The 22,459-nt window shown below is 40.3% G+C and overlaps 1 protein-coding gene and 1 long non-coding RNA gene across 3 annotated transcripts in view; one reads left to right on the forward strand and one right to left on the reverse strand.

The window, feature by feature from the left end:
• Positions 1-17,139, forward strand: part of ROCK1 (Rho associated coiled-coil containing protein kinase 1) — an 89,337-nt gene extending 72,198 nt beyond the window's left edge. For both annotated transcript variants that reach the window (XM_064442907.1, XM_064442908.1), the window contains 6 exons: positions 2,371-2,441; positions 6,854-6,942; positions 8,293-8,371; positions 8,492-8,753; positions 9,510-9,717; positions 15,670-17,139. In XM_064442907.1, coding sequence (XP_064298977.1) covers positions 2,371-2,441; positions 6,854-6,942; positions 8,293-8,371; positions 8,492-8,753; positions 9,510-9,717; positions 15,670-15,673 — 713 coding nt within the window. In that variant the 3' untranslated portion in view covers positions 15,674-17,139. The remainder of the gene's footprint in view (positions 1-2,370; positions 2,442-6,853; positions 6,943-8,292; positions 8,372-8,491; positions 8,754-9,509; positions 9,718-15,669) is intronic.
• Positions 16,824-20,438, reverse strand: LOC135311938 (uncharacterized). The gene is made up of 2 exons (XR_010371495.1): positions 18,428-20,438; positions 16,824-17,522 (listed from the first exon to the last, which is right to left on the reverse strand). It is a non-coding gene; the product is annotated as an uncharacterized LOC135311938 (long non-coding RNA).
• Positions 20,439-22,459: the final 2,021 nt, after the last annotated feature.

Genomic DNA, 22,459 nt, shown 5'->3' on the forward strand with positions numbered 1-22,459 from the left:
AAGATTCTTTTTCATAATCTAGATAGCCCATATTTTCTTAATTAGTTAATCAGAACACTCATAAATATTATTCTTCTGGATCAAATATTTGTGAAATGGCCAGATGAGCAATTGCAGTTGTGTTAGCTAACTCTGTCAAGGGAAATTAAAATGCACTATAAATATTACTTGAGACAAACCTTTGTGGCAAGGTTGGAATGAAAGGGCTCATCTACCCTTTCAAGAGTGCATTGGTTCCAGGCAAATGTTAGGTTTGTTGAAAAGGAGTATAGTCAGAAACTGTTATTTTCAACTGCAAGACATTATTCACAGCTCAGAAATCATCTCTCATGCAAACAGAATGTGCTCACTGAAATAGATTTGTAGTAGACAGAAAAGAATGTCAACTGATTCATTTTTAATAGTTCATCCACTTTCTACTTCCTTTGAATTTTTTTTCAGAACATGCTGAAATAGAAGTGAACTTACGAGAACTCCTACTCACACTGTCCCTATAAGCAGCGTAGTACCTGGTGCATCTTTTAAAATTTATCATTATTGGATATTTCCAGATTTTTGTATGCCACAATTTCCACAGATGGATACTTATTTCTTTCGCATCACAGTCATCCATACTGTGTTCTTTATTAGCAGTTAATCACTTTATTTTGCAATGGAGGACTTGAGTTTTAGGATATTTCTAAAATTTCTAACAATGGAAGAATCTTCTCTTGATGTCAAAATTAATAAAAGCATTCAAAATAGGGTAAGCATTATCTGTGATGCCTGCAGGCATGAAGGATATAGGTTTCCTTTTCCAAACTTACTGAATATCAAGAACTGGGGAGGGGCCGGGGGGGAAGCCCCCTGCAATTCTCATCCAAATATGCGAGGCAGGGAAATAAAAATTTCCTTTTTTTTTTGACGAAGGTTTCTTACTGGAATGACTTCTGCTAACATGCTTTTCTTCCAGTTAGAATTTCAATAGTTCAGTGGTCCCCCAGTATTTTGATGTAATTCTTTGTGGAGAAATGTTAGGAAACGATTCCATATTTTTAAGTGTAGTTCACTTCTAAACATTTTACGGTATAAGGCTTATGCAGGAAGGGTTTTTTTAATGCTTAATGTTAATGCCTTTTAGAAGGCTAGGCTGTCAGTCTCATTGGAATTTTACTTAACAAAGTGTACTGACAGTATCTTTTATATATTTGGATGAATTTTCAGAGCTGCTGAGCTAAACCTCACAGACAGTTATCCCTGAAGGGACCAGTAGCTCCTTCTTACATAAATATTTGTGGAGAATGTTTCAGCAAATTTTAACTTAATGTTTTTAGTGTTTTCAGTGCCACCAGTTAAGTTTATTGTAAAGAATGCATACATTAGCTATTGGATTTATTTCTGTACTCTGACACTTTTTTTAAAAATCGCATTTTTACAATCATTTTTTAAAAATCTACAAAACTTTTCTCAGTTGTGAAATAAATTTATAATTACTGAGTGAGATTCTGATTACTTCATTCTCACATTTACAAAACTGAGACTTTTTACTGTACCATTTCAGATTAATGGAATAATGATATCTTCTCACTGCTATTACCTGGATCCATAATTTTAAAAATATCTATCAAAAACCAGTATCAGTTAGCTGGAGGGGGTTTTTAAATCACAGTAGGCAGAATGCTAATGTTCTTGTGATGCTTCTTTGTATCATTGTTAAATTATTTCAGTAGTTTTGTAGGAAAATACATTATTACACTACTCTTTGGAAAATTGTCCCCTGAAAATTTGAATAAAATTCTTGTCTCTTATTCTTTATATCTAGTTGATTCTTCCTGCATTCCTTATTTATTTATCTCCTATGCTTATCTTCTGTGAGTAATGGGACACTGTGTAGCTTTGCTTGCTCTTGTGCGCGCCCTCCCCCCCCACCCCCCCCCTTGGAAAATGTGGATCTGGTTTGTTTTACTTGCTGCATCTTCCTGCTGAGTATTTTCACATAGCCCCTCTGAATGTTAAATTATGTTTATATTGAAAATCTCTTAATCATCCTCTGTTTAAGCTGTAACACATTTTCAAAGCAGTGTCTTTCCTGCCTGGCTCTTTGCAAACTATTTACATACAGTGTTAGATGTCAGCATCAAGGAAAACAGCTTCACTTTATTTTGCAGTAACTGTATCATCAGTGTTAGCTTGTGACGAAGCATGAAGTAAATGCTTATATCTTCACTTTATTTAGCTGTGCTTTTTATTCTGCTTTGCTGAATATGTAATTGCCTATTACTGCATGTAGTACATCTTCCTTTCTAGTAATAGTTTGCTTTTGTGCTATTCTGCTTCATTGTTATAAATATATAAAATTATTTAATATGCTTTTTTTTTTTTTAAAACCAGAATCAAGACTTGAAGGTTGGCTTTCAATACCAAACAAAGGAAATATAAAGCGGTATGGCTGGAAGAAACAGGTACAAATGTCCGTCCCCCCCAACAACTCCCTTTGAAAGTTTCTTAAGCATATATGTTAATTGGTTTTACATCTCACATTTAAGAAACAAACCAGATAATTAGAGTAATTGGGTGTGTATACATTACTTTATTGCAGAGGAAAAAAATCCAATAAGAAAATTCAAGTTCAGTATGAAATCTGTAGTAATAACGTGCAAATTTATGACAGGTGGGTGTGGAAATGCTTTATAATGGCCATTAAAAATCCCATTTCTCCTTTGAGTAAGCTTCTTTATAATCCTGTTACTGAAAAATAGGCTCTTTGTGCAACTTGACAGCACAGAGTAGGGAACACCACCCATGTTCTGGAGGCCGTGGAAGAGCGTATCACACTATAACTTGCCACACATGATTTCCAAGTATGTTTCAGTCTCCCTTACTTTTAAAATGGTCAGTCTCTCATGAAAAGAACTGGTTTACTCTCAGAAACTGCACCTCTGTGCTGGAATTCCCACTCTAAACAAAACAGTATTGTTTTGCCTCTGCAGTGGTTATGATCTAGTTCTTTGAAACTTCTGGTGTTCAAACTGAGATGCCTAGAAGCTTAGAACCAGTTCTGACTGTTTTCTAGCTTTCCGGTTCCCCATTTTGAACATCCTTCAGCATAACAAATTGCAAAAGTGAACGTGGTCACTAGAATTTTTTAAATTTTGCAAGCAGTTTGTATGAAATAGTTTCCCTGCATCTTCCTTGCTTACCTTCAAAGACCACTATTGGAAATTATTCAGTTTATGACACCTTCAATATAACTTTCTGATCCCTGCTGAAAGATCCTTCTCAGATGCTCCTGTTTATGTTCACATTCTACAAATGTTAGAAATGGCTCCTACAAAATTTAAAGGAGAAGAATTTAATTCCTGTCAAAGAAGCGCTGAAGTGTTTGTATTGGGCCTTCAGCTACTGAACTCCTCCTTTGAATTACGCCATTTTTCAGTTGGCTAACATGACCTTTTTTATACAATCAAAGTGTTTTGAGTTCCAGACTTGCCTATTTTTACATCAGTATGAGACCTTCTTGGTGACATGTCTGTAAGGTAAAATGGCCACCTACTCTAGCTTGCAGAGAGCAAGTGTTAAGCTCGCCTCTGTTGCTTAGAGTAATGCGAACAAGTGCCATATTGAAAATGCCTGCTTACCACAGTTTGGAACCTGGGCTTTGCTACAGATACCTCAAATGTGTTGGCTTCTGGTCTCTTTGCATTTTGCTTTGTCTCCCTGTTAGCAGAACTGCAGGAAATCTACAGGGCAAGGTCAAGAATGAAACACCGGTAGCATTTGAATGTTCTTCAGGTGCCTCACGAAACACACCTATTTGTAAATCTGTTCCACAACTTGTTCTGTTTGATAGCGAAGGCTGCTCAATTAATATTGTTCCAGAATTGAATCTCCAGGTTGCTGTTATACTTTTGGCAGTGGCCATGAATGGAAGTGACTGTGTGTAGTCATGTAGCTTTATTCTGCTCTGCATTATCTAAAATACTGCATCATTTTCCTGTCACAATACCTCCAGCAACCTTTTCTGGTTGTCTTCTAGAAATGGAGATTGTTCTTGCATCCTCTGATAAATGCAGCTTCTCCAGTGAAAGACTGTATCTGAGTTTCTTTAGGCATGCCCAGTATAGGCATACTTAGTTCTCTCAAGATATCTTAGGCAGTTACTCCATTCATACTTTCCAAGTTTGAATAATAGTTCTTGCACTTAGAAGGAATTTGATCTACAGATGGATGCCTTCGTCATAAAATGAGTCATGCTGATAAGATTCTTTAAACTAGCTGAGGTTCAAACAGGGCCCTGCACTACTGTGTATCACTGGTTGACTTAGATGAGTGTTCTGTCGGCTGAACTGTACTGTATCTGAAACAAGCTGGCTTGTAGTCAGCCTCCTCAGGTGCTTCTGTTCCAAATTCTCATGCACTTTCAGTTTTGGGTTTGGGGAGAGGTATGCAACCTCAAATATAGGCATGTCCAGATTAACCAAAATTAAAGGGAAAGCAAAATTGCATTAGCAGTGCAATTGGATTGATGCCAGAGTTGTTACAACTTGAGGTGCTGCATTTCTGATTCGGATGTCAGTGGCACTGATATTTTTGCCCCATGCCCTCCAAGTCATTTAGCTTAAGTTAGAAAGGGGTGAGGGTGGAGACCTCATTTGAGAAAAAACAGTTGAGTTGTACCTCAAGCTAACGCTAAAATGGGTTAGCCATATTTATACCTGGAACTTCATTTCATCCCAAGTGGAGATGATAAAAATATCCTTCAAAAACCATTGTAGAACAGAATTGCTGTCAGATTTGGTTTTTTGTATTTTCACAACAGGGTATTGAGACTGTTGTAAGTAACTTTCCTTTGTGAGGTTAAATTGTTCTTTCACCACGACTCATATACAGTGTGAAAACTGAATTATATTGCAGTCAGAATTTGCATTTGTTATAGCAGTCATCTTAAGGCCCTGCTTGTCTGTGAAAGGCAGAGGAGCATACTTCAAAGGCATTAGCTTTCTGTTGAAGCAGATCAAAAGAATTCAAGCACAGATGCTTTTTCTTCAGTAGGGAAAATCACAAGAGGCTCACACCATTACAACTTAGTACCTATTCAAGTTGATCAGGCTTTCTATTAAAGAATCCTGACTGAGAGGCTGAAAGCCCTTTTAGTCTAGGGAAGAACCATCCTTTGTGGCTTTTTTAGATGCATTTCAGTAGTTGAGATGCACATCTGTAACATGCAGCTTGTGCAACACATTTTTAAAACATTATTCTATAAACTTGTTAAGGCAACTCTCATGTTCAGGTTTTGAGGTCAGACTTAATATCCTGTGTAATGAGGAGGTTCAACCTCCTCTTGTAGTAGGAGTAAACACCATTTATTTAAATTGTCACTATCTGCATCATGCAGAAACCCATTCAATTACATACCAGTAACTGCAATTCAAGATGAACTGTTCATGTATCCACTCTCTTGCTTTTCTTTCCTTTCCCCTGCTTCTGTGTCATGTTATACCTGAACCGAGAGCTCAGTGTAGACAGAGCTGTCAGTCTACCTCTTTAGTACCTCAAACCTTTTTATAAGTTTTTTCTAAAACATTTGAAACTGCAGGGGAGGGAACTGCCACAGCTGTCACTGAGCTTGTGCTTATGGACAGTTTTAGCAAAGACATTGGACTGGCAGCTCTCAGTGAAGAGCAACAGGCAGTGAATTCTACAGGCTTGAACTCATTGGGAAGGGCTTAGGATAGAGGTGTTTGATCTTAACTGGCCTGTGGGTTACAAAACTTTTTCTGAGCAGCTTGCTTTGTTTTTCCTGTCATATCAACAAACGTTTATAATTCTGTGTGATTGCGAGCAGCAATGGAAGGGTGTCTTTGTACTTTAGGTTGAGGACAACAACCTTTGGCTTTTTGGGTGGAGGGGCAGACACTGCAGGCATACTCAGTATTTGGTAATTCTCTTGGAAATGGGGCCTGCAGTCCACTCCTGCTCTAAAGCTCACAGTGCCTTCCCGGTAGCTCTTGCCTATTCCCTAGAATCCGATGCATTCTGGAGTATTCCACTTTTTCAGCAGCATGGGAGATAGGTATAATATATTGATATCCAGATTTTGAGCATGAACTTTTAAAAAAACTTGGCAGGGCAGGAACTAATCAACACATTACCAAATGATTCTGTTTTTGTCTTTACCACTCTGGAAAAAGCTGCATGGTTTGACCATTAAAGTGACACGTATCAAAAGAATATCCATTTCTTTTCTCCTCCTTTGCGGACCTTTCCCTTACTGTCTCCGTGTATTCCTAGATTTGGAATGTTTACGGGACCTCTGTTTCTGCTGGTTCATTTTGGCTCTTTATTTTACCAGTCCATTAAATTGAAAGTGTAGGAAATAGCTGGAGCTGTGAGAATCTGTTTCAGCCTAGTAGTTGTTTGGTGTGAAGTACCAGTGAGTCCTGAAGATCTCTAGAGCTAGAGAAGTTGTAAACAACTTTATCAGAAAGTGATAGATGCTGCACTCCAAGAGTTTCTTAGTGATTCAGTTGCTACTGGTGTGTTACTATGAAAATTACTGTAATTTGTGAGTTTGTGTACAGATAGGCTTCCAGACTCATCACAAGCATTTTAGGGTGCTCCAGTAACAATACACAGTCACTGCAGCTTGTAGTGAGATGGATACTCTCCAGAGGTCCCTTCCAACCCCTACCATTCTGTAGCATTGTACAGCTGTCACTAGGTTAGCTGTCTGCTTGATGATTTAAATATCTCCTGATATTAGTTTAAAAACCATAATTTACTCAGGCTTTTTATGGGAATATGGGAGTACAGTAGGATAAATGTTGCTTTTTAAAGTGCATTTTTAACTTGGTTTTACCCTTTCTTTCCCCAGTACGTTGTGGTGAGCAGTAAAAAGATACTGTTCTACAACGATGAGAAGGACAAGGACCAGTCAAATCCATCCATGGTACTAGATATAGAGTAAGTAAAATTACTGTTAGTTTTGGATACAAATTGGCAAAAGAGCATTGTGTATGAGAATACTGGAAACAAATCTAGAAGGTTGGAATCAAAATTCCATGAATGATATTTAATTTCCCATACTAGTTTGAAAATGTCTGTTTATCTGTATTTCAGGGTGCTATTAACAGAAACTACTACTTTTTCTTTCTCCTACTATTGCTAAAAGTTACAGAAGTAGTTAAATACACAATAGTGTGGTGTTGTCTGTAGTCACTGGTCTGAATTGTCATCATTATGACAGAGAAGGGTCAAGAGACAGTGGAACCTATGTATTATGCTATCTCTTTTTATGATTCAGTGTAAAGACTGTTTTTTCCAGTGGCTTCAACAGCTGCTTTCTAAAGCAGGGCATGAATAGTTGTGGGATAAATAGGGAACTGGCTGGCTGATTTCAGGTCTTATCCCCTTGCTGCATACCTTTTTCTTGCTGTCTGAGAAAGGATCAGTGTTGATCAAGCCCAAAGCATTTCTAAATTTTCCAGATGGTTTCTGTTTAGAGTGACAAAGTAAATTAATTGTGATCCATTTACATTGGTTATACATGAGGAAAATTGTGTCAAATATCACTGAAGCCCATTGCTGATAAATGACTGAGTGTGATGTTTAAACAGCTGATCGACATTATGGGACCTTATAGAGTAGTAACTGAAAAAAGGTTTTAAAATTCATTAATAGGTCTATCAGTGACTAACAAATACAGTCGTCTGGAAGGAATCTCAAACTCAGGAAGCGCTTAAGCTGCCAGTTGCTAGTAACCAGGAAAAGAGTTATTTTCTCTTTGAGCTGTTTCTTATTCTCTTTTCATAAACATCTGTTACAGCAACTGTTGAAAACAGGATGTTGGGATAGATGGACTTACCATCTTGACCCAGTATAAGATGATGTTTGTTCCAGTTTTAATAGCTTTTTCAACAACTGGTGCCTCAGGTTGCCTTTTGTGATGTTCTGGCATTGATTGTTTATCAATTGATAACATGATTTAGTAAAAAAATTAGTGAGTAGTACCATACTTCATATGGTTACTTCCATCCAGGGTTATCAATAAGCTTTTCTAGCAATAATCAGTTAGACTTCCCAGTGTTCTGAGGAAGAATTCAAAAGCCTTTTCCATGGGTAAATTTGCCATGATGGATCTTGAACCCATTGTAAGATAACCCTCTTTCCACGCCATGAAATGTTTTGGTCTTACTTGGGTAAGCAAGATCTATATAGTTTGTGATTTATAAGATCTTCAAAGCACTTTGATAACTGTTTTAAAAACATACATAGCCTTTTAGCATTTTCTGATTCATCTTTCTTCCAATCTAGTAAGCTGTTCCATGTCCGGCCTGTAACTCAAGGAGATGTATATAGAGCTGAAACTGAAGAAATTCCTAAAATATTCCAGGTAAAAAAAACCTGTATTCGCGTTTGTATTTAACACTCCTGCAGAAGTTGGGCAGCTTCTTTGAAAAGTATATAAAAATACGTAGTGCTTCAACAATAACACAGCAGTATTCTTTTTCAGATTCTCTATGCTAATGAGGGGGAATGCAGGAAGGATTTGGAGGTTGAACCAGTACAGCCAGCGGACAAGACGAATTTTCTAAGTCACAAAGGCCATGAATTTATTCCAACGTTATACCACTTTCCGGCCAACTGTGAGGCCTGTGCCAAACCTCTTTGGCATGTCTTTAAACCCCCTGCTGCCCTAGAATGCCGAAGATGCCATGTGAAGTGCCACAGAGACCACTTGGATAAAAAGGAGGAATTAATCGCACCATGCAAAGGTATGCTTGTGGCTTTTTGCGTTCTGCATTCTCTGCGTGTTTAGCCAGACCTGCTAAGCTATCAAAGGCAAGTAAAAGCACTTTAGTTTAAAAGTTTTCTACTTTCAGTTTTATGATTTTAGATGTGAAAGGTGCTATTAAAATAACAGGCTGTTAACACCGCTTATGAGCAGGCAGCTGTAGCAAGCCTCTGTTGGGAGGCCTTTGGGAGCGTAACTGATGAGGCTCTGCTGAGGGCCCTGAGAGCACAAGGGTCCCTAGAGCTTTGCGCCCAGGGCAGCTCCTGGGTTCCCAGAGCATTCTCTCTCCTACACATGGCCCGCATTAGGGACAATGCAGGGGTTGTGTCACCAAGCTGCACTAAGACCTTGAAGAGTAGTTCTTTAGCCACTTCACAGATTGGAGTAAAGGTTTCCTCTCTGTGCTCCTGTGCAGTGGAGTATTTGGGGTAGGTACTATGGAAATTGGACATAAGGCACCCACACAACTTTTCGGCTTATTAAGACTGCAATTAGTGTAAGTCTTCTCATTTCTTATATGAGAATCAAGAATCTTAAAGCAGAGCAACAAGTATTGAAAGAACTATATTCATCATTTCCCCTGCTGTTCGTTGTCTTCCAAAAATATATAAGCAATTCCAGTGCAAGTATGTATGTAGGAGCCATTGCTCTTTCCAGTGGCACAGCTGGTATGTCATAATTCTTATTTTGATAAGGTCTAGTTTTCACTAGATTATCTTCCTCCTTTTACTTATAGTGAGTTACGATGTAACTTCAGCAAGAGATATGTTGTTATTGGCATCCTGTCAAGATGAACAGAAGAAGTGGGTGACTCATTTAGTAAAGAAGATCCCTAAGACACCACCATCTACTTTTGTTCGTGCTTCTCCTAGAACTATGTCTACAAGGTCCTCAGCAAATCAGTCATTCCGAAAAGTTGTTAAAAATACTTCTGGAAAAACTAGGTGAGAAATTACAAAAGCTATGAATCTTTTTAACTAAATATTAAAAAAAATCTCAGTTTATAAATCTTATTTAATGTGAAATTGTGAAGTAATTCCATAGTTATGACGGTTGAACTGCTGATGTAAATCTTTGCCCAAATCCTGAAGGAACGAACAGACAGAATTCTCCTGCCTTTGTGGTGAATTTGTCAGATCTTTGGATTTGGAGGGTACTGTAGAGGTGGCAGTGCCTGGCCTGCCAATGCGTGTGAGGGAGCTGTGTGCATGTTTTGCTGTTTAAAGGCAAGGCTCAGTAGATATGTCTGCAATGGCATTTAACTGCGAGGATGACCCACATAGTCATTCGTGGATTGACTCACAGAGCTTGTGGAAGCTCTAAGTCTTCTGCAAATGAGGGTGAAATAAGAAACTTACAGATTCTCAGTCTGTTGTTGTGCCATTTCTTTTGGTGTGAGGCAGCTTCAGTATTAGTTCCATTCTTTCTCCCTGCTTGCCTATTCCCTGTCTTCTTCTGTCCCAGCAGTTGTTTTTGTAAGCTGTTTGTGATCCTCTGCATTAACCGGGGCAAGATTAAAACACACTTTTTAAATGCTAGGTTACTGTAAGCTGACTTTTAACCTGCATTAGCGTCCTCATGTGGTATGGACATTCCTTTCCCCCAAAATAACCGACTGGGTCAACAGTATGAAGTGGAAACTAGTGTCTCAGCAGGGAAAGTGTCTTCCTGGATTGGTAATGCAACTGAAATAAATGTCCTGAAAACATTCCTTGCATCAAGTGCAATAAAAGCAAACTTTTGCATGTAAAAAGATATTGGGTGTATCGTGAAATATCCTCTTTCAGAGGAGAGCAGGGAAAAAATCTGAAAGATGCAAAGGGCGCTGATTTTCATGTACCTATAATTAACATCAAAACATAAGTGATCGTAGTTCTGAGATACTAATATATTCAGTGAAGGCCCTCGAGATAATCTCATACAGGAAAATTACTTTAGGCCTCAGTACAAAGCTGTCAATATTAAAACCAATGGTGTTGCAGGCAGTATTGCGGTAGAGATAATAATCAATGGAACAGCATGAGGAGAAAGATGTAAAAAGAAATCTGTGACCAGCAGTTAAGAGCATGTAGCTGTGTTAGAATATTTGGGGGAGAAGCCGTATTTGCAACCACTGAATGAAGCCTCAGTTTGCCAGTTACAGTTCAAAGGGCAGGAATATAACTGAATCATGGTCCGATTTTACATTTTTTCAATGCTGGCACATAAGCAAGCTGAGGTTGGGAAACAGAAACACTTCAGATTTGTAGGGAGATTTCCTGGGAAGTGGGCAGTTTTTCCTTACAGTCTTCACTGTAATCTGTTGAAAACAAGGGTGAGTGTGGTGGAAAAGTACACAGTGATAAACCTGAGTTAAGAAGAATGACTGTAAAATCAGAGTTTGCTTACTAAATAGTGGCATCTTCAGTATTGTACCAAATTAAGACAAATCGGTAATTCCTAATTTCAGGGAGTTTCAGTCATATTTGTTATGTACTTACATGGTGTGTACTTGTACAACAGAATCTTGTTAAACTGTTTGTCTTGTCTAGAAAATGTCCATTTTTCCCAACTTCCAAAAGCTTTTTGGAAACACTATAAAGCTTTATAAACTTATTTTTCCTTCAGTCGTCAGTTTTCCAAGATGTACTGAAAAATGTTAGACCCCTCTGTAGGCTTTGGCCAGATCTTCTAAGAGTTTTGGATATAAATTACACCTGCTGATTTTAAAATATGCGTCATTAGTAGCTGTTGTTTATCATAATCTTTATTTGCAGTAGGACTGTTGAAGATGTACTCCTGTGGTTGAGAAAAATATTAAGTGCTTTTATGTATGATAGGATATGCTTATTTGAACAAAGCTTACTAAAGGTAGACCTTTTGAACAGGCAGATAAAGATAATAGAACTTCCTAGAACCAGTTAAAGAGCTCTGTTACTGATTAGTAAGATTTTTCAGTGAGTATTGGACCACCTAAGACTGAAAGAAAAAGCCTATCATGTTGATACTTAAAAGGATTAGGTGGAATGATTTTGACCCTGAATAGTCATCCCACCATAAATTCTGGAAAAAAACCCCAGAACTGATAATGTAAAATTCATTAATTTGGTTTTAAAAGAGTTTTTAAAATGTGACACTGAAATAATGCTAATCAATATTGCTTACTGAAACAGATGTTAAATTAACAGAATCTTTTGATGAGGTAGCATTCTTGGACAGTAAAAAAAACCCCAAAACAACCAACTGCCCCCAAACCAACCAACCAACCAGCCAATGGGGTGGGAAAGAATTGCTTTAATACACCATTTACATGCATCTTTAAGCTGTATTAATTGGAATAATCTAAAAGAACACCTGGAAGATCACAGTCATGATGATTGTATATTTTATAAATCATCCTCTGTTATTGAGTAGACAGATTCTTCCCTCCCCCCTGCCAAACCCTACCTATGTAGAGTTCACTTTCTAAAGACAGTGCACGCTTCTTTGTTTCACATTTGGAGTTGTAGACTTTCTTTTCTAAAAGACTGTTGGAATTGTATTCTGTTTTCCTCTCCATTTGTCCTTGTGAGGTCCTCGGAGCTGTAATGACCAGATTTTTCTGAAGTTCTGTTGCAATATTTGTTTCCAATTTTGGGGAGTTTTCAGATGAGCTATACTGCAGTTACCGTACGATACCTCATGCTTGGGTGTGAAGGGGGAATTCGTGTGCGCATGCACACATGGAATTTAAAAAAAAAAAAATAATCAGGGGGACGTTGAAAACCTAATATAGGCAAAACGGCTCTGGTATTCAGCTGTCTCATAGCTGTCAGATTTTCAACGCATTTTTTTCAATGCATTTTTTTTTTCCAGCATAACTGTGTGATTTCTCAGGTTTTTCATTTCAAGATCTTAACCTTTTCCAAGCGTTTCATAGCTAATTGGAAAAGCACAGAAGCCTTCATCCATACTCTTTTACGGGAGCGAATCCATTTTCTTAAATCAATTCATTGATTCTTTTTCACTATGTCTTAATAGACATGCTGGTTCGGGGTTTCCTTTAGCAAGAAAACGTTTGCAGCTAATCTCTTACAGAACAAACAGATCTACATATCTGAAAATTTACAGTAGCTCTTAGAGGAATGGGTCTGTTTGGGGAGCTCAGTTATTCAGACAATTTCTGTTATTAATCCTATTGGCATTTGTCATGTGAGAGTGATAGAGAATCATAGAAATATGCAAGAAGTGAATGGGAACTTTTTTAAAAAAATGAAAAACACCATCTTTAAAGCTCTTTCCTTAAGATCTTAGAGATAAAATGAGCCTAATATCTCACCAGCACCCAAAAGAGGAGAGCTGCACATTCCTGCGCTTCATCTTGTGTCAGCTCATGCTTCACAGATTACCACAGTAAACTGATCTGTTTTCCAGCAGAGAATTAATCTAGGAATGTCTTCAGTAAAGAAAAGCCAAAAAAGCATAACAACAAAAAAACCCCAATCCTAACCCCACAAAAGCAAAGCATGTGGCTTTCTGTTGGATTAGGAAGTTGCAATGGTTCATGGAAGAGTCCAGAAATCACCAGATCTGTCTCAAGAATGGAAGGAGGAAGGGTGAAGATGGTCATCTTGCACTAGTGAAGTGTCAGGTGGATCACCTGCTCAGAATACTGCGGCCTCGCATCTTCTCCACCTGCCCTAGTGTACAGCCTCTGTTCACACCTTTCTCTGTCACCCAACGGGATCTTCCAGGTTCTTGGGAAGAAATAAAGCTCTAAAGGTTTCTGGCAATTCAGAAGTTAATGCCTTGTATCTTATCTCTTCTCGAATTTTTCTAACAGACTGTGATGTCAGTCAACATTTATATTACTCTCATAGACTAAGCCCAAATCTGTCAGTGAGTTTGACATAATTGGTATCTGACCTTAGAAATCTTGCTTCTTAGTGATGTTTAATACTGACATAGCTTCTGAGAAAGTATAATTAATTTACAGTAAACTCTGTTTTAATGCTGCATATTGTAGGCACTGAGTATGGAAGAGAAAGCATATTGAGTGTGAGCAATTTAGAGGCACAGTACTTGACCAGCAAGGGTGCCTGGGTATGTGCATGCTGCCGGCCAGTCGTGTGGCATGGAGGTGTGTGCAGGAGGCAGGCGGGCAGCCCCTGCACCTCACCAATGCTTGAGGGGCTTTGTGGCGTGCTCCATCCCCAGCCGACAGCTGCCACTGGGTTGACTGGAATGTAACGGGGCTTGCGTGACACCTGCAGAGCAACACGAGCAAACAGAGAGATGCTTCAGAGTTACACTGAGTGAATAAGCCTTAGAAAAAGGTCAGATAGGAACTTCTCTTTCAAGCTGTTCTACTGTGGACATCTTTGTGACTTTCTCAGACAAATTTGATGTTAGTTGTGTCTATGAACTAGGCAATAACTGCTGTGATGTAGTATGGGCAACCTGCCCATACATGTTCCGTTCTGCCTGTTTCGAAAGAAGAGGCATTGGATCTATTTTAGGGAAACTCACTTCTGATGTACCAGATGTTTAAATTTTGATTATTAAATAAATTGACAATGGATCTTATGCACCGAAGAGTTTACTGGTGATTGCACAGTAGCTGAGCTAATCTGACAGCCTGTTGCTACTTATGGGGGAGGATTTTCCCTGTCTTCCTTCCCTGCTCTTCTTGTCATTGGATCCTGGGTGAGTGCTTGAAATGATCCATTGTGGACCTTGATGGAATGGTCTAAAATTCAGTTTGCTGACTGCCAAAAAAACGTACTTATTTTGCTGAGCTAGTGAGTGGAATCAACCCGCTGAGAAGTGCGGTGACTGCCAAAGCTGAGGAGAGGTAAGTAGGAGGGTGCTCCCCTGGGGTCAGGACGGAGACAAGGTGGAGGAACAGCAGGCCCTTTGCTGTGCAGGAGGCAGCAAGTTGCTGGATCAGCTGCTCTGAGCTCAGGGCACTGCACCCAGCAGTTTTCTTCCTGACCTCTTTACCTAGACATGGGAGCAAGAGCAGCAGTGATGATTTTTATGCGATATACGTGTTTAGCTTTTACTGAGTATCTGAAAATTGTTCTCTTGTCAGACAGTATAGCAGAACTTGTTCTCAGTGACGGAGTCCTACCATGTAAGCAGGCATTAACTGTTTTGTCGAATGGACACAGACTTTAACGCATGCTTTAAGACATTTTAGTACATTTTATCTGGGGTCCTATCCACCTTTTTTTGCAGTTGGTAGGCAGCACTTCACTGACTTCACAGAGAGGTGTATCAGACCCATTAAAAGGAGCTTCATCTTAAGTTCCAGTCCTCATTTCAATAACCTATCACTAGTAAATATGAATCAGAACTTGATGATGAACTTGCTAGATCTGCAGTACTGCTTCTAGATCTGAAACTACACTTCATAGTTTGTGGTATGTTAATTTATACACATTGTATCAGGACAGTTGTGGTGTTTTAATGTATTTGGACTTGGGCATTTGATCAAGTTAATGCATGTTTAAAAAAAAAAAATAAAACCAAACCAGAACAACCAAAACTCCTGTGCATCAGATGAGCTCCAGCAACTGCATGTGCGTGCTCATAGCTCTGTAGAGAGGCTTTTCTTGTCCTGCAAGTGGAGGAGGGTCCGTCGCCTTGCATTTGCCATGAATACACCCATGATTGTTGTTGACTCGTAACTGTTTGCTTGTAAAGCTGCAGTAATATCATCATCTGTCTGATCTCTGTGTTCATTTAACCTTGCTTGAAATTAAGAACAGTTTGTGGAAGATTGTGTAGGTATGATTTTAGTATTACACTGTCTCAGTTGAAAAAATATTTTGTTAATGTATCTTCTTCACTGAAGCTCTTGGCAAACATGCACTGGTATTTTGACACTAATTTTTATATTTGTTATTAATTGTCTGTTTTCTTCTTTGTTCCAGCTAACCACACGTATAGTGCTTAATGGAATCTCATGGGATGCGGTCTGAGAAACGGATTTTTTTTAACCACACAGAGCAGTGCAGACGGACTGTTGTTCCTTTCAACGTAACTATCACAGGCTTCAGGGTTAAGATTGCTATTACTGTCTCCTCCTTGCTTTGGCACAAAAGCACGCTGAGGGTGTTTAATTGCGGGTTTGCCTAAAGGTAGATTAGATTAATTATTACTATGTAATGCAAGTTAAAGCAAATAAAGCTTAGCTAGGGGTATAAAAAAAGGTGCTGCCTTTTTGGATTAAAAAAAAGCCTGTCAATCATGATGAAATGCAGCCAACGTTCTTGGTATCAGTGACAGAAAAGGACTGTTGACCCTGTGAAGGGGATATTTATATCAAGATGAGCGAATGAAACGGAGTAGGGGAGGAAGGTTTCCCAGTGAGAAGGACTGCAATTGCTTTCAAGACTCAAAGTTGTGCTCTTGAAGACTGCAGAACTAGCTTAAAAATGAAGCCTTATCACTTGAACTTCAGTGCCTTCACTGCAGAGTTCTTAACAGCCTTAATGCTAACCACCCACTATGGAATGGATCAAAGTGTTAAGTGTTTTGCATTATGCTTTACAAAATACTGATTCAGCAGGTTTGTAAAGAGGGGAAAACAAGTAATTGCCTTTAATCTATGCATTTTTGCCAAGCCATACTGAATTATTTTATTATTAGAGGCATTAGAAACTAACAGCAAAAAGAACCACCAAGTTTGGAAGCATATTTTGGGGTACATCATTTCTGTAACTGTATAATGTATTGCCTTACAATTTTAAGTGATAACAAACATTAAGTTAACAAACATTTAAGAAATATATGCACTGTTTGAAATGTAAATTATTTTCGAACACTTTTACTGGGTTTTACATTGTCTTTTTAGTGCCTTAATTTGAGTTAATTGTGTTATTGCCATGTCAATAAATGTAGAAATCTAAAACTAAACAAAGGAAACCTCTAAAAAACTGTTGCATATCAGTGGTTTTTACTGAATTTTAATTGGTTGAAGTATTGTAGATGCTAGATGCCTTTTTGAAATTAAGTACAATCTTTGAATGAGAATTCCTCTTACAAAGACAGACTGATTCTGTTTCCTAAGCTGAGAGATGTGTAGGCAATGCAATTAAAAAAAAAAAAAGCCAAAAAAAAGCATATAACACAAAAGCTCTGGGCAATTCAGGAATTTCCGTAAATGCTGTCAGACTCTTGCTTTGTAGCAGGAATACATTCATGGTATGGGCAGTATGGATTTATTTTATTTTATTTCTTAACCAAATACCTCCTCAGTAATTTATAACGGCTTTGCAGTTGTGTATTAAGTAAGAAGCACTGGAAAACTGATTCGTCCTTAGGACGGTTTGCATGTTTCAAGTGGTATTGAAAGCCGCACTGATGGATATGTAATAATAAACATATCTGTTATGAATATGGTAATGACTCTGTGCTCATTTAATGAGAAATAAAGTAATTTATGGAAAGACCCTTTTGAAAACGACTGGCATGGTGTTTTCTCCTGACTGCAGCTTTTACATCTTTTTAAGCATTCAGACATTGCAACAGCTTCTGGTACCAGGTGCGTTTGCAATGTAACGCCTAGGGCACTCTGAAACACTTTTCTTACTGTTCTACATGAATAAGTAAATACCGTATTAAGTATTTTTTTCATTCCCCTTTTCTCATGGTCTGCTATAGTAGCCTAATTTGTATTTATTATTCAACCACCACCCTGAGCTTGCCTTGTGATTGCTCCATCCCTCACGATGCAGGTTTGCAGCTTCAGAAATCCCACTTATGTGGAGGAAGGGCGGGAACCCTGTTCAAAAGACACAAAACACAGGGGTGGTTTTTGTTGGTGGGGTTTTTTTGGAACAGCCTGCGCATCCCGTGAAGCCAGCTGCCTGTACACCTCCCTGGGTAACCTGCTGGGGCCTGTCAAACAATGGCGTACGTACGGACAAATGAGATGCGACCGACTGTATGCCCTTTGAAGGTCACAGAGCTGGCAAGTGAGATGGGTAGGAGTAGGTGATGTGGTAATTTCAGAAAGTTCCTCTGTGTTGAGCTTGCTGTATTCGAAATGTCAGCACTGGATGGAGCATGCTGAAGACTACCTTCCAGATCACCAGTTACTTTGACCATCAGCTTGCAAAGCAATACAAGGGATAATTATGACCTGCTTTAATCTCCTGTTGCATACCCGGCGGGCAAATAATATAGTAAGGTGATTGATTAAACATATCTTACTTAAATGCATACATTGTTATAGGAAATTCTGAGCAATAGAAAAGGGTATGGTCACGTCATTCTCCAGACCCCGATTAGGTTTTGGATTGCTTTTGTGCTTTCCTTTATGTGTAACTGGCTACCTCTACAGGCTCAAAAACTCTTGCTTGAATAATTTCTTAATCAAGAGAGTCACATCTTGTAGTTCCATATTTTATGAATGTGAAAAATAGCATAAAACCGGTTGTGAATAGATAATGACTAGTGGGAAGAGGGAAGGATTGTGGAAAAAATGGGTTTGCTCTACAGATCGGCACTCACTATCATTTCCATAGCTTTCTAGCGATGCTGAAATCCTGCGATTCTTTTTAAATGCTGATTTTGCTTGGGAAAGAAGCAGCAGACATAATGAAGTGCAAAATTACATTGACTTGTATGTCTGGGATAAGTTGCAACTAAAATGCTGTAATAATAAAGTCTAGACATGCAAATTACAGTTTGCGCGTTCCGGTATACTGCTGTTGGCGCTTGTTGCTGTAAGCAAGGTGCCTCTCTGCGGGAGCAGCTGTGCTTTGCATAACAAACTCAGCCAAAGGTTTCCGCTGCTGGGAAAAGCAGATCTCAACTGTGTAAACAGGCATTTCAGGGGGAAAAAAAATAATTGTTACTAAACTTTCAGCTAACATCAGCTTTACTGTCCAGAAAAAAAGTCATCAGTGTGCTGCTATATTCACAATAGCTTCACTTTTTCTGGCTCCTGCCTTCTTATCTTGCTTAGCTTTCACCCTTGTTACTAACGACTCCTCTTAGAGGAACATTTTGCCTATGCTCATCTAATGCGGTGCTGGAGAGTCAGCAAGAGAGAGATGCGAATGTGTAAGCTATGAAGAGCTGGCATAAGTCACCCCGCCTTTGTTCACGTCGGTGAAGCTGTGGTTTGAGAAACCAGGAAGCAGAGATTCTTACGTGATCATTTTTTGTCGATTTGCCCCCCCTTGTCTCCCATATTCTGTTACTGTGTTAGGCTGAAAGTTCATTAACGTTAGTAGAATGCCAGAATCTGCTCTTTTTCATTCCCTCTTCAAGCCTCCCTATTCTTCAAGCTGAAGGAAACAGGAAGAGGAAACGATAATAGTAGCTAACTGTAGCAAAACAGCTGGGGTAATAAGAGGATCAAGGCTCTCCTGCAAGTGGTATTCAGCAACAGCCGTGGAGGCTGTAGCCAGAAGCAGGTCAGGAATTGTGCAGTGAGAGGAGGGGCAGCAGGTGCTGAGCTTCCCTCTCAGCCAGTGAACTCTGTAGGCAATTTTTATGTACTAGGTACAAACATAAAAAACGCAAATAAGAGTTTTGCTCTTTTTCCTTGCCCCAGATATGCATTCATAGTGACCCAGGGCACAAAAGGTTTCAAAACCGCTGAAATGGAACAGGTAACACTGAAATGGGGGATAATGCATACATTGCTTTAAACATCTGGACTGGTATGTTTTCCTTTACCCTGTGTCATCCATTACTAGAAGTCACACCTCACTGACAACTGCATTTTCCAGTTTGTAGCTGCTGTGAGATAGGATCAAGCGTAGCTGTGGCTGTCAGGTCAGGAGCGCCCAGGCTCTGCCATACCCTGGACCCCCAAGGCAGCTCCAGGAGACTCTGCCATGGAGGGCAGCTGCGGCCACCTCTGGGCCTCACGCGGCGCTGGGAAGGTCGCACGCACCTGAGTTTTGTTCAAGTATGTTTTCTGGCTGCTCGTTTGGACAGCCAAGGTTTGCACTGCAGGAAAGTGGAATGCCCACCTTTATAATGAAAAAGAACTTTTCTTTAAACATGTAAAGCACTGCCACATCTCAGGACACTAGAAAATCCGTCCTAAAGCACTTAAAACTAGCATTATTTTGAGCAAAATATGCATGGCAATTTTCTGCAAGACAGGAGTTAATGTGATTTGATCCTACCTGTGCTGTGAATACATGCTCATTACAATGTTTAAAGCCTGAAGGTACACAGAACACAGAAAGGTTCCCAAGCGCATAATGTTCCCCCCAAAAAATAAAAAAGTACATCAACAAATGCACCTGTCAATACACTGGATGAGGATAACACATCTTCCCCTTTAAAGAAGCAAGAAATGGAAATGCAGTATTTTTATTACTGAGACTCTGTGTAATGGAAATACCTTTAAGCTGTTGTAACCTGTGATTTGAGTTGCACGTTATGGGAGTTGCTATAGCAGGAACCACCCGAACCACTGGACGACAAGCCTTACAAGAAGCAGTGCGAGTGCAGCCGTGACCTGACCTGAGCTGGCTCTGGTGCCCAGTAACTCCACCCAACACCCCACCTCTCCTGCCCTGAGTAACCACCCTAAGAGATGGAGCCCAAAGCACATAAAGCTGGGGGAAGAAGGAGGAAGGGGGGACATTTGGACTTATGGTGTTTGTCTACCCAAGTAACCATTACACATAGGATCATGGAATCACTAAGGCTGCAGAAGACCTCTAGGATCATCAAGTCCAACTGCCAGCCCAACACCCCCATGTCTCCTAAACCATGCCCTGAAGTGCCACGTCTACACATTGTTTGAACACCTCCAGGGATGGTGACTCCACCACCTCTCTGGGCAGCCTGTTCCAACAACTGATCTCTACTTCAGTAAAGAAATTTTTCCAAATACCCAATCTAAACCTCCCCTGATGCAACTTGAGGCCATTTCCCCTCATCCTATCACTAGTGACTTGGGAGAAGAGACCAACACCCACCACACTACAACCTCTTTTCAGGCAGATGTAGAGTGTGAAAAGAGCCTGCTCTTTTCCAGGCTAAACAACCCCAGTTCCCTCAACCTCTCCTCATAAGATTTGCTCTCTAGACCCTTCACCAGCTTCCTTGTCCTTCTCTGGGCATGATCCAGCAACTCAACGTCCTTCTTGTAGTGAGGGACCCAAAACTGAACACAGTATTCGAGGTGTGGCCTCACCAGTGCCGAGTACAGGGGCACGATCACCTCCCTGCTCCTGCTGGCCACACTGTTCCTGATACAAGCCAGGATGCTGTTGGCCTTCTTGGCCACCTGGGCACACTGCTGGCTCATGTTCAGCTGGCTGTCAACCAGCACCCCCAGGTCCTTCTCCACCGGGCAGCTCTCCAGCCACTCTTCCCCAAACCTGTAGCGCTGCCTGGGCTTGTTGTGACCCATGTGCAAGACCCAGCACTTGGCCTTGTTAAACCACATACAGTTGACCTCGGCCCATAGATCCAGCCTGTCCAGGTCCCTCTGCAGAACCTTCCTATCTTCAAGCAGATCAACAATCCCACCCAATTTGGTGTCATCTGCAAACTTACTGAGGGCACACTTGATCCCCTCATCCAGAGCACTGATAAAGACGTTGAACAAGACTGGCCCCAATACTGAGCTCTCCTTTCCTGGAGATGGCTGAACACCTGCCTGCCGACGGGATGCAGTGAATTAATTCCTTGTTTTGCTTTGCTATGCATGCGGCTTTTGCTTTCCCTGTTAAACTTTTATCTCAACCCACAAGTTTTCTCACTTTTTCTCTTCCTATTCTCTCCCCCATCCCATCGGGAGGGAGGGAGGGAGTGGCTTAGTGGGGCTTGGTTGCCAGCTGGGGTTAAACAACACCCTGATTATTTAAAATGAAGATTACCTTCTTTGCTCTGTCATAGGCATCACAAAGGTGTCTAAAGCGTGCTTCGCAATGGGCCTTGCCTGCTTCCCCACGCCTTTTGCTGTATTGCAGCACCTGCTTGTGCTGTCTGTGGCTACATGTACCACTTGTGCTCCTCATAACCGAGCCACGGGAGATTTCACAGAGTAAAAGCCTTTGTAAATACATCTGGACTTGCTCTGACCCATCTTCCAGCACTGATAAATCCCACCAGGCCTGCACGCAGTACTTTTCTCATGCCACAGCACCAGCGTTTGGATCCCAGCTGGCTTGCATCCAGCCAGCTCAGGATGGGAAGCAGCCCTGCTTGGTTGGCTGTGCAAAAGGCCCATGTGCAAAAGGCGCTTCTGCCACCCCCATGCCCCTGTGACCCAGCCTGCGGGTTCCTCAGGGCTCATCTTCACTAAGAAAAAATGTTCCATTTAATAATGTTTAATCAATCTTTTAAAATTGTGTCGTCAAGGTAATCTGTACTTGATATTTATACATCAGGTTGCACTCTTTGTCTTGTCAGTTTGTGCAAGATTCGAGGAAACCAGTGTCTACCTATCAATCCCCTCCTTTACGGCAAAGGGCCGAAACCTGCCAGGGCAGGAAAAGGCCTGCACCAGCTCAGAGGAGAGAACAGGGAGGTTGTGGTTCTTCACCTCGTGGAGCTCAGGAAGTTTTGCTGAGCTACAAACCCCAATTTTTCTTTTGGCACAGCACCCTCTAGTGCCTTTGCCTAAATCCTGGAAACCAATGGCCTACGATCGTTTGAGTCCTGATCCTCTCAGGGTTCCCCTACTGAGGAGAATGTATTTAGCGCAGCTTCAGACCACAGAACATACCGTTTTCATTT

The sequence above is a fragment of the Phalacrocorax carbo genome, chromosome 2, assembly GCF_963921805.1.
Source record: "Phalacrocorax carbo chromosome 2, bPhaCar2.1, whole genome shotgun sequence".
Lineage (NCBI taxonomy): Eukaryota > Metazoa > Chordata > Aves > Suliformes > Phalacrocoracidae > Phalacrocorax > Phalacrocorax carbo.